At 39.4% G+C, this 12,306-nt stretch overlaps 1 protein-coding gene across 2 annotated transcripts; it reads right to left on the bottom strand.

Annotated features, from left to right (window-relative positions):
* Positions 1 to 2,364: 2,364 nt before the first annotated feature.
* Positions 2,365 to 10,883, bottom strand: tmem120aa (transmembrane protein 120Aa). 2 transcript variants are annotated; one of them, XM_055942383.1, is made up of 12 exons: positions 10,701 to 10,883; positions 8,614 to 8,732; positions 8,344 to 8,460; positions 8,054 to 8,113; positions 7,809 to 7,904; positions 7,282 to 7,371; positions 5,142 to 5,207; positions 4,786 to 4,847; positions 4,454 to 4,546; positions 3,007 to 3,071; positions 2,839 to 2,907; positions 2,365 to 2,669 (listed from the first exon to the last, which is right to left on the bottom strand). In XM_055942383.1, exons 1-12 carry the CDS (start codon positions 10,776 to 10,778, stop codon positions 2,556 to 2,558), a joined length of 1,029 nt encoding a protein of 342 aa, XP_055798358.1. In that variant the 5' UTR covers positions 10,779 to 10,883; the 3' UTR covers positions 2,365 to 2,555. The 2 variants fall into 2 exon arrangements, with proteins under 2 accessions (XP_055798358.1, XP_055798359.1); XM_055942384.1 differs by having other exon boundaries at positions 10,694 to 10,783.
* Positions 10,884 to 12,306: the final 1,423 nt, after the last annotated feature.

Genomic DNA, 12,306 nt, shown 5'->3' with positions numbered 1-12,306 from the left:
TTTAGAGTAGCCTATAATTTTCCTCAGCATAAGGTGCACCTGTGTAGTGATAATGCTGTTTAATCAGCTTCTTGATATGCCTGTCAGGTGGGTGGATTATCTTGGCAAAGGAGAAATGCTCACTAACAGGGATGTAAACAAATGTGTGCACAAAATGTGAGACAAATATGCTTTTTGTGCGTATGGAACATATCTGGTATATTTTATTTCAGCTCATGAAACATAGGACCAACACTTTAGAAGTTGCTTTCATATTTTTGTTCAGTGTAGTTGCAAAGTTGCTAATTAGGTCAAATGCTAAAGTTGTTCATGATGAGATTAGAACACACAACCTTTGGGTTGCTAGACATTCATTTTTGCTTTAACAAACTTAATATATCGTACTAATTTGAATGTCCTGCGTTTACGTTTACTATGTTACATCTAATCAATGTAATGTAACATAAAGTAACATATCATACTAAATGAAGTGGCAAGGATTTTTGTTAAAGGTGCACTATGCAGAAATCACTTCATTATTTCCTGGTTGCAAAAATTCTAATAGTTTGCCTAATTTCTGTTTATTTGACAAAACAAGCAAGTATAGTGTAGGGAATAATTTTACCATCTAAACCACTGTGAAATATATTTTCCATAACCAAAAATATTATATTTTCAGTTTGAAGCTGGTTTACAAAACCAAAAGTAAAAGACGCAAAACGAAACTTAAGAATGGGAAGCATATAGAAGAGATCTACTGCGTCTTTCAAGTAATCGACAGATCTATAACTCATATTTCTATGTGAATTTGGTCCGGTCACCCAAAAAGTTACATATTGGAGCTTTAAATATAATACGTTTGCTCTGAGACCAGGATAAACATTTTGGTTGCTAGAGTTTTGCTTCATATACACACACCCATTCACCCCAGCCAACCACCCTGTTTTATTTTTATTTTTTATCCGCCGTCTCCCCGCAAGAGGCCTTTTGCCTTTTGTTAGGCCGTCATTGTAAATAAGAACTTGTTCTTAATAATTTTATATTTAAACTTTAATGGGGTAGGGACGTCGCAAAGACCCTGGCTGTGCCTGTGTCCAATCCACCTGGTCCTGCTACCTATCCTGTGCTGCTGACTACCTGGCGTGCCATAGAATGATGTCCGACTGCCATGCCCCTTACCATCACACCCACATACATTGAATTCCTAAAACATGCACACTATTCATTATGGGTTTTAGGCTGAATATCTGTAAAACACTTGTTGATGTCATAAGGGCTTTAGAAAATAAATGTGTTTGATTGAAGTGTGCTGCCTTCCATTTCCTTATACATTATCAGATAAAATTCCCTTATAAGATCCAATTTGTTTTATTGATATTATTGATTGACTATTAATTACACTTCAGATTGCACAAATTTATGAACATATAATTTAATAAACCTCTAAACAAAACTATCATTACATTAATTGCATGTTGCATCTGGGGTGAAAAATACATGTATTTTACTCTTAATCTAATTTTTACTTCATAATTTCACTTCATAAATCTTTAATCTATCTTTCTTATTAAAACTGTGAATAATGTTCTGTAAATGAGTTCATGGCAACAAATACAATACATGTAATTTTGAAACTATCAGCCAAAGATGAAAAAATGTACTGATACAACCTGATTGTGTGAACGCGTTACGCAACAACATCCGGGACTAGCATTAGCCACTCTAGCATGGTGCTGGAAAACGGCTTCATAAAGAAAGTATGCATATTTTCAGTTTTTTCCGCCTTCTCGCCATTAAATCGATTTAAGGTTTGAAAACAGACTCCTTTGCAGCCTGAATTAAGAATATTTTATGTACGAACCAGTCCACAGGGGATACGAATGTATAGCCGGCTGCACACATTCCCTTTGGATGGTAAGATGAAACGACTCGATATCGCCATCTGCCTGCCTTTGGGCTACAGTGAAATGTGATAACGCCATGTACCTGAAAGGTCCTAAAATTGAATTTTAATAGAACTCACTTTGACATCAACCATCCTATCAAACCATCGAGAAGAACACTATCCATCTTCAAAATAGTATCAGCAAAATAGTATCAGCCAAGAAGAAAGTAAAATTGTCAACATATCAGTGGTAATACGCATGGCATAGTCTCCTGATGAGACATTTAATAAACAAAGCACAGACTCAGTCAGTGGCTTATTATTGCAGTGAGCTCTCTTTTGACACAGCTGAACATGTAGACAGTTTAGTGACTGTCAGTGCAAGGCATGTAATTCTCTTCCAAAATAATATCTCCAACCTATTCAGGTAATCTCACACACAATTAAATCATACGATGCTGAAAGTGACAAGCTGCATTTCTCAGAAAAACAAAGAACAATGTGGTTCAACATTTTTACTCAAAACGAAACACATTAGATAAAATGGTACAACAGAAAAAAGTAAACGTTTACAAGACAAACACATAAAATAGACATAAAAAGCATATTAGTATAAAACACCTTTTGCACATATTCTTTTGAATAAATTGTTGGGTTCATAACAATGTCTAGTTATCTTTCTCTTCAAGTCTTATAGGCTCTTGGACTTGTCTTGGTTGTGGATGTACTTATGGTAGACTACTCCAAGTGTGGTGGAGAAGTTCCCCATGAACAAGACAAGGTAGGAGCAGCCACACATGAAGACCTGTAGGGTGGGGAGGGAGGACAGGTTAGGAATACTGTTGCAAATGTTCACTTTAAATTTGACAGTCAACAAAATAAACAACAAAAAACTAAAGGTGCTTGCCACATATTAATATAAGTTTCATTCATTTCTCTGTGAAATGAAAAGAGCATCTGTGAAATGCACTGACTTGCCACTCTTTACACTCTGGGAGCTGGGCCATCCTGAACAGTGTTAGGCCATTGTAAAGCTGCCAGAACTACAAACACACAGAACATAGTGGTGTCACTCTGCAGAAACAACAATATCCAGAAATAACTTTGGTACTTTCCATAACCCCCCCGCTGCTGATACTCACATGACCAAAGAACAGGAAGGGCAGAAGGAAGGTCAGGCCTCGCCACATCCACGACTGGAAACCCTCTGAGGTGGTGGAATGTTTGTTTACATCACTAAATACACTACATGACCAAAGTATGTGGACACCTGCTCGTCGAACATCTCATTCCCAAATCATGGGCATTAATATGGAGGTGGTCCCCCCTTTGCTGCTATAACAGCCTCCACTCTTCTTGGAAGGCTTTCCACTAGATGTTGAAACATTGCTTCCAATCATACACAAGAGGATTAGTGAGGTAGGGCACTGATGATGGGCGATTAGGCTTGGCTCGCAGTCAGCATTCCAATTCATTCCAAAGGTGTTAGATGGGGTTGAGGTCAGGGCTCTGTGCAGGCCAGTCAAGTTCTTCCACACTGATCTCGACAAACCATTTCTTTATAGACCTCGCTTTGTCCACGGGGGCATTGTCATACTGATACAGGAAAGGGCCTTCACCAAACTGTTGCCACAAAGTTGGAAGCCCAAAATCATCTAGATCGTCATTGTATGCTGTAGTCTTAAGATTTCCCCTCACTGGAACTAATAGCCCCGAACCATTATTCCTCCTCCACCAAACTTTACAGTTGGCACTATGCATTGGGGCAGGTAGAGTTCTCCTGGCATCCGCCAAACCCAGATTCGTCCGTCGGGCTGCCAGAGAACGCGTTTCCACTGCTCCAGTATCCAATGGCGGTGAGCTTTACACCACTCTAGCTGACGCTTGGCATTGTGCATGGTGATCTTAGGCTTGTGTGCGGCTGCTTGGCCATGGAAACCCATTTCAAGAAGCTCCAGGCGAACAGTTCTTGTGCTGACGTTGCTTCCAGAGGCAATTTGGAAGTAGCGTTGTAACCGAGAACAGACGGTTTTTACACACTACGCGTTTCAGCACTCGGCGGTCCCGTTCTGTGAGCTTGTGTGGCCTACCACTTCACGGCTGACCTGTTGTTGCTCCTAGACGTTTCCACATCACAATAACAGCACTTACAGTTGACCGGAGCAGCTCTACCAGGGCAGAAATTTGACGAACTGACTTGTTGGAAAGGTGGTATTCTACGACGGTGCCACATTGAAAATCACTGAGCTCTTCATTAAGGCTATTCTACTGCCAACGTTAGTCTATGGAGATTGCATGGCTGTGTGCTCGATTTTATACACCTGTCAGCAACGGGTGTCAAACTAATTTGAAGGGGTGTCCACATACTTTTGTATATATAGTGTATATGGAATGCTCATATAATAACCATACAATACCAGTAAACATGTACGATACAGCTGCAAACTACACTATGTGTTGATGATGATTTCAGGTCAAGGAGGAGTGATGGAGGAGGATGCGTTTTTGTAATTTTGGTCATGTTACTCTTAAACACGTGATCAGTGAGTAGTCATGATGACACACAACAATATGTGACTTCTCACTCACCAACTGTCAAGTCCATGTTGTGACTCTCTCCCAGGGCTCGAAGTCTGTACAGACAGCCACTCTGGTAATAGTACTGGAGAAACTGGACAAAACCTATTTTGCACAGACAACACAACAACAGAAGTGTACTGTATTAATACTGACACTGTTCTATTTCGTCCCAGGTTTCAGGTCAATCCCATTTCAAAGGTGAATTAATGGAAATGCCTATTCAAAAGTTGAATAGTGCCATTTGTTTTCAATAATGATAGCTTCATATTAAAAACAACTGTATGTGATTTACTCCATAGTCATTCTATCTCACACTTAAAGATATTACAGTTGTGTCTTACTTTGGTACAAGCAGTAGGTGAGAAACTGATTCCTGAACATCTGGTAGAGTATGCCTTCTGGCCTGTAGGACGGAAAGGGCAGTTAGATAAGTACTATGGTGCAAATTACATTCTAGCCAATCAGAGGTAAAAAAAAAATGCATTTGGGTTGAAGGTCAACAAGCTACCTAATCTGTTCTTCTTGTCTTGTGCACTCATAAATATGGTAATAAAAATGGTAACATGGTAACTTACTAAAACTCCAGGCCTCTGGGGCTGCAGTGTTCAGTGTCTCCCTCGTGCTTAATTTGATCACACGCCCAGCCATAGTTAGAGTGATATCATATTGCAGATGTAGAACATTGGGGAGCACTTACCAAGTCAGCATCACTCCAGACAGGAAGCAGAACACATAGTGATGAAACACCCACCAACCCTTGATCCTGAAGGAACAAACAAACAAGTCACACCAAGATCTACAGTGGGGCAAAAAAGTATTTAGTCAGCCACCAATTGTGCAAGTTCTCCCACTTAAAAAGATGAGAGAGGCCTGTAATTTTCATCATAGGTACACTTCAACTATGACAGACAAAATGAGAAAAAAAAATCCAGAAAATCACATTGTAGGATTTTTAATGAATTTATTTGCAAATTATGGTGGAAAATAAGTATTTGGTCACCTACAAACAAGCAAGATTTCTGGCTCTCACAGACCTGTAACTTCTTCCTTAAGAGGCTCCTCTGTCCTCCACTCGTTACCTGTATTAATGGCACCTGTTTGAACTTGTTATCAGTATAAAAGACACCTGTCCACAACCTCAAACAGTCACACTCCAAACTCCACTATGGCCAAGACCAAAGAGCTGTCAAAGGACACCAGAAACAAAATTGTAGACCTGCACCAGGCTGGGAAGACTGAATCTGCAATAGGTAAGCAGCTTGGTTTGAAGAAATCAACTGTGGGAGCAATTATTAGGAAATGGAAGACATACAAGACCACTGATAATCTCCCTCGATCTGGGGCTCCACGCAAGATCTCACCCCGTGGGGTCAAAATGATCACAAGAACGGTGAGCAAAAATCTCAGAACCACACGGGGACCTAGTGAATGACCTGCAGAGAGCTGGGACCAAAGTAACAAAGTCTACCATCAGTAACACACTACGCCGGCAGGGACTCAAATCCTGCAGTGCCAGACGTGTCCCCCTGCTTAAGCCAGTACCTGTCCAGGAGAGAACATTTGGATGATCCAGAAGAAGATTGGGAGAATGTCATATGGTCAGATGAAACCAAAATATAACTTTTTGGTAAAAATTCAACTCGTCGTGTTTGGAGGACAAAGAATGCTGAGTTGCATCCAAAGAACACCATACCTACTGTGAAGCATGGGGGTGGAAACATCATGCTTTGGGGCTGTCCCTTTCTGCAAAGGGACAAGGACGACTGATCTGTGTAAAGGAAAGAATGAATGGGGCCATGTATCGTGAGATTTTGAGTGAAAACCTCCTTCCATCAGCAAGGGCATTGAAGATGAAACGTGGCTGGGTCTTTCAGCATGACAATGATCCCAAACACACCGCCCAGGCAACGAAGGAGTGGCTTCGTAAGTAGCATTTCAAGGTCCTGGAGTGGCCTACCCAGTCTCCAGATCTCAACCCCATAGAAAATCTTTGGAGGGAGTTGAAAGTCCGTGTTGCCCAGCAACAGCCCCAAAACATCACTGCTCTAGAGGAGATCTGCATGGAGGAATGGGCCAAAATACCAGCAACAGTGTGTGAAAACCTTGTGAAGACTTACAGAAAACGTTTGGCCTCTGTCATTGCCAACAAAGGGTATATAACAAAGTATTGAGATAAACTTTTGTTATTGACCAAATACTTATTTTCTACCATAATTTGCAAATAAATTCATTAAAAATCCCACAATGTGATGTTCTGGATTTTTTTTCTCATTTTGTCTGTCATAGTTGAAGTGTACCTATGATGAAAATTACAGGCCTCTCTCGTCTTTTTAAGTGGGAGAACTTGCACAATTGGTGACTAAATACTTTTTTGCCCCGCTGTATGTACAGGCCACAGCGAATAAATAGCTAGAATGGACAGTACATATGAGATATAATAAGTGTATTATACATGCAGGATTGTACATCAAAGTACAGTAGTTAGTATCAATTCAGGACTGCCGTGTGTGATGTAAAAAAGCTCACAGCATAAAAATCCTAATAAAATTGAATTGTGAAGATTTTTACATCACACACTGTGCAGGTATACGGAAGACAAAGAAAAATAGTATTGTATAGAAGTCAATCTATAGTGCAGACAAAGTATCCTTGTGTTTCACACAAGAGATGGCATATGCTGAGGGGACAAAGCAGCATCAACATGCCTCCATGTAATGAGGCTGACACAGACAAGGTGCTGTTTCATTGGACCACTGTTGTAGCGCAAACACACAGTGGTGCAGTGTCTTCAGCTGAATGCAAACACACACCAGCAGTATGAAGTGCTGACTACTGACCTGGAGCCATTGCTAATGAGGATACTCTCCCGAATGGTCAGTGTGCAGTAGTACCACACCAGCAGGAAGTTGAAGAGAGCGTCTAAGGCTCTGCCAAACAAAGACGGACACAACCACAACCACAAACACTAGTTCACCAAGTTCACAGTTAAGTTCACAGAGTTCAGAGTCAAAGACAAACAGGAGCAAACGTAATTTTTTGGTATTAGTGCATAATAACAATATATTACAGCTAATAATACATACAATAGTGGAATGTTTTTAATGAGTTGATAATTTTAGCGTAGCCTAGTGGTTAGAGCGTTGGACTAGTAACTGAAAGGTTGCAAGATCGAATCCCCGAGCTGACAAGGTACAAATCTGTCGTTCTGCCCCTGAACAAGGCAGTTAACCCACTGTTCCTAGGCCGTCATTGAAAATAATAATTTGTTCTTAACTGACTTGCCTAGTTAAATAAAGGTAAAATAAAATAAAAAATCTAAATAAATATGTATTGTCAATAAAATGGTATATGAGAGGTTACTCACCTGTAACTAAATACAAAGCGACATGTGAATGAGAAGACGAGGAGTAGGACGGTGAGGACCAATTTGAATTTCTCATATTCATCTTTGTAGGCAAATCTTGTGGCGAGAGAACAGAGAAAAAGCATCTGTTATGTTCACCAAGAGGCAAACAGTTTGAGTTCAGTTTGAGTATGAGTTCTCATTGTCATGTTATGACTTCATTATTACATTGCAATAGATTTGTTAAATTACTTGAAAGCTCTTACTTGGAGTGTTTGTTGAGCAATGTTACATTCACGTTCCCAAGAACGAGACTGAGGTATAACCTGTACAGCAAAGGGGAGAGAATTTTATCAAGAAAATAATTGTCTACAAATCTTCTCTAATAGAGAGCCAAACTCACTTTGTCTAGTTGAGAGCCAACCCGTATCAAGCTAAACTGTTTTACACTGACAGTTTGGACTACACACTATGTGTTTAAGGTGTGTTGTAGTAGATAGCCTAACACCGAGACGGTAGCCGCTCGCTATGCGAAAGACGCCTTTATTTGTTTTACCCATTCTTCTTTGGCAGGAAAGACTCCATTTCAAAGAAAACATTTGGTCTGTCCTTGATAGATTCCTGGATCCCATCTATTGTATTCATTTCCTCTGGACTCAGTGTTTCTTTGCATCTAAAGAGGAAAAGGACAACATGATTTAGTAATAAGTCCAAAGCGGACCAATAGAATAACGAGAATTATGACTATTACACTGTGATTACTAGATAACATTGAAAAATGTGAGGTTCCATGTGTCCTATTACATCAACTGTGCTTGATACTCACTCTTCCAGCGACACCGTGAGCTCTTTTAATTTCTTCCTCTGTCGTGCTATGGCATTAGAACAGCTGTCTTGTAGCTTGGAGACCTCCTCAAGCTTCTGTTTATACAGACGGTGAGTCTCCTAGAGGAAAATAGAGATGGTAAGAACAATTTTGCATCTCTATGGTGCATATGCAGCACACTGTATCATCTCAGTCACTCAGCAATGTGGTTGCACTAGATATGATGGGATATTTCACTGACACTTATTGTCATTGCACGTAACATTAGTATGACCATACAGCTGTATTAAAGCTTGCTTGTGCTGAGCCTATTCATTTTGTTTAGGCTAAGTTTTACAATCTACCTTGACATTTGTACGGACCTAATCGGATGTGGCCTAGGTCTCACACTTTGGAAATTATGGAAATCAATTTCAAAATGTTGGTCTAGTTGTACTGCTTGCTTGTGAGGCTTCCAATGCAGCCATTTTTATCTCAATACCAACAACTTTCGGGGTAACAATTAAGTACCTTACTGTGATTGTTTTGAATTAAAATGGTCAAAAAGAAAACAAAAATAGCTTCTTAGCAAAGAGCAATTTCTAGAGCAAGAATTTTGCTTGGACTGTCTGTGAGTCATCTGAGTATGGAGGAGAAAAGAGAAAACTAGCTTTTATTGACAGAGAGGTTTGGAACTCTTGGTCTATAACTAATTTACCGCCTGGTGATGTCACCTGGCAGGCCAAAACTCCATCCCACCACAACAGGCTAACATTTTAGGCGGTCTTTTCAAACAGCTCTTACACTAAAAGAGCATTGTTGTAATTTCACAGTATTATTCCAACCTCATAGTGGAAATATATAAAACAGAGGAAAATCACATTGACAGCACTGGGCCTTTAAAAAATAAGAAAAGTGATAGCTACTGATCTGTGGGTCCTCCAATGTTATAACTTCTCAAGAGTTTATGTCAATTTACAGTGATAAGTTGTATTAGAAAATTTAATTAGTTCCAAATATATTTGATAGCAATAGCTTTTGTAGGTAGAAATCAGTTACTCTGGAAGCAGCCTAATATCCCCAGGTTGTATACAGAACGTGTTTGATATCATAGTGGAATTTAATATGATATATTTAAGCAATTAGGCCCAAGGAAGTGTGGTATATGGCCAATATACCACAGCTAAGGGTTGATCTTAAGCACGGCACAATGCAGAGTGCCTGGACACAGCCCTTAGCAGTGGTATATTGGCCATATACCACAAACCCCCGAGGTGCCTTACTGCTATTATAAACTGGTTACCAACGTAATTAGAGCAGTAAAAATAAATGTTTTGTCATACTCGTGGTATACAGTCTGATATACCAAAGCTGTCCACCAATCAGCATTCAGGCCTCGAACCACACAGAGTATAAAGTATGATATATTACATGTATTCAATTTAGTATTGTACTGTGGTATGATTGTTGAATCTATTTTGTGAAATTAATAATTATATGTCAAGGTACATTTAAAAAGAAAAAACTGTTTACGACATTGTTATGCCTGTCCAACTACTGCTGTAATCCTGTGATAAGAACCTGTGTGCCAGTTTTTGTTGAATAAAATAAAATACATATCCTAAAAAATTAAATCAGATGATCAAAACAGCTTTCAATCAGATTTCTGCTGCAGTAGCTTTCAACAAGTTTTTGGTCTGGAGTGGTCCATAAAATTATTCTACTGAAGAACCTTCATTCTTGCATTCTTTCTTGGGTGTGCTAGCTAGCCGGCTAGGTTGACGGTTTGCCAGAGCAGTGGCAAACTGAATGTGGACAGCTTGTTTATGAATACCCAATGCCATTAATAATTCCCATGACATTTCGTTAGATTACTATTTCAAGGAACTCGCTAACATTAGTTAGTTCAAGATTGTAAAATGTGCAATCACAGCTAGCTAGCCTACAAGTACATGTTTCTGGATTGGCGAGCATTTGCTGCCAACGTTACCTACCTAGCTAGCTGTCGTAAACACACATTGTGCGGGTTAGCTCGTTTATGGGCGAACCGCTAACTTGAAGTCATTAAGTTTGTAGGAAATATACTTTTCTAAAAACATACCCCTTACCTGGACCCGTTGAAAGTCCTTTTCCAGACCCTCCCACTCCTGTAAGCAATCAGCCAAACTAGTTTGGTTGAATAACATTGTATTCCTATGTGGGCAAAGGCAAGAACACAAGAAATGTCAGCTGTGCAACAGTTGTAAGACCTATCACTTCGAGGACACCTCATCCAACTGTTTATCCAATGAGGTGTCCCGATTCATTTCTTGAAGTTTTCACCGCCCACGCGTGAGCCAATGAACGCTTTCGAACAATAGAACAGCTGCTTGGGTGACTGTTAATACCGTATTTTTTTGCGCAAGATCATGGTGTCCTCAGTGGCGGAAAAAGTTCCCAATTGTCAAATTTAAGTAAAAGTAAGACACATTAATATAAAAGGACTCAAGTAAAAGTGAAATTCACCCAGTAAAATAATACTTGAGTAAAAGTCAAAGTGTTTGGTTTTAAATATACGAAAGTAAATGTAATTGCTAAAATATACTTAAGTATCTAAAGTAAAAGTATAAATAATTTCAAATTCCTTATATTAAGCAAACCACCCGACACGATTGTCTCGTTTTTTTAATGAATGGATTGCCAGGGGCACACTCCAACACCCCAACATAATTTTCAAAAAATGTGTGTTTAGTGAGTCGCCAGATCAGAGGCAGTAGGGATGACCAGTAATGTTCTCTTGATAAGTGCGTGAATTTGACAATTTTCCTGTCCTGCTAAGCATTCAAAATGTAAGGAGTACTTTTGGTTGTCAGGGAAATTGTATGGAGTAAAAAGTACATTATTTACTTTAGGAATGTAGTAAAGTAAAAGTTGTCAAAAATATAAATAGTAACGTAAAGTACAGATATCCCCAAAAACGACTTTAGTAGTACTTTAAAGTATTTTTACTTAAGTACTTTACACCACTGGGTGTGCCACTGGACCTTATCATTACATTGATTACATAATTCTGACAAGTTGTCATTCAGCATTCCTATGAAATTCTCAGGACCTATGATTCCAGAATATCAGCAGGACAAATGTATCACTATGATTCCAGAATATCAGCAGGACAAATGTATCAATGTGTATAAGTTGTTTTAGCTGCACCGATGCCTGGGCCTTCAGAAATAATAATATTGCATTACATATGGAAAGTGAATATCTTACAATGAACTGACGATCAGCAAGCCTATGGCCTGACAAGCAATGCTTGCAAGCTGGTTCTCACATAATTATGTGTCTGTGTGTGTGTACTATGACCATACTTTAAATATTTGTGAGAAACTGGTGCTCATTGCATACAAATGTCATCAACCACCCAAGGTCAATATAAATGAGGAAGGGAACTTCATGACAAAAATATCCATGTAGTTTTTAAAATTTTCATTGGGTAAATAGTGTTCCAGTGAATTACAGGGCTCTGGTGCCATTAAGGTCTGGACTAATTCAAATGATCTACTGTCCATCTTAATAGCAGGGCACTGCAATATCAGTCATTTGTCTACCCAGTGTGTACAACTCCCAGTCGGACAGCTGTTGTACAAACTCTCGGTTTGGCCTCATGTTGGTTTTACATTGCAGGACATGCTTCCAGGCCTCCTGCAATGAGAAAATTGCCGTCAATATCATAAT

Source organism: Salvelinus fontinalis, chromosome 13, assembly GCF_029448725.1.
Source record: "Salvelinus fontinalis isolate EN_2023a chromosome 13, ASM2944872v1, whole genome shotgun sequence".
Classification (NCBI taxonomy): domain Eukaryota; kingdom Metazoa; phylum Chordata; class Actinopteri; order Salmoniformes; family Salmonidae; genus Salvelinus; species Salvelinus fontinalis.
This window is presented reverse-complemented; position numbering and strand designations above follow the sequence as displayed.

Coding starts and splice junctions, on each gene's coding strand:
- tmem120aa (XM_055942383.1), bottom strand. CDS start 10,778: ATGTTATTCAACCAAACTAGTTTGGCTGATTGCTTACAGGAGTGGGAG. Junction 5,208..7,281: donor CTCATTAGCAATGGCTCCAG/GTCAGTAGTCAG, acceptor TTGTTCCTTCAG/GATCAAGGGTTGGTGGGTGT. Junction 2,670..2,838: donor CAGAGTGTAAAGAGTGGCAA/GTCAGTGCATTT, acceptor CCCACCCTACAG/GTCTTCATGTGTGGCTGCTC.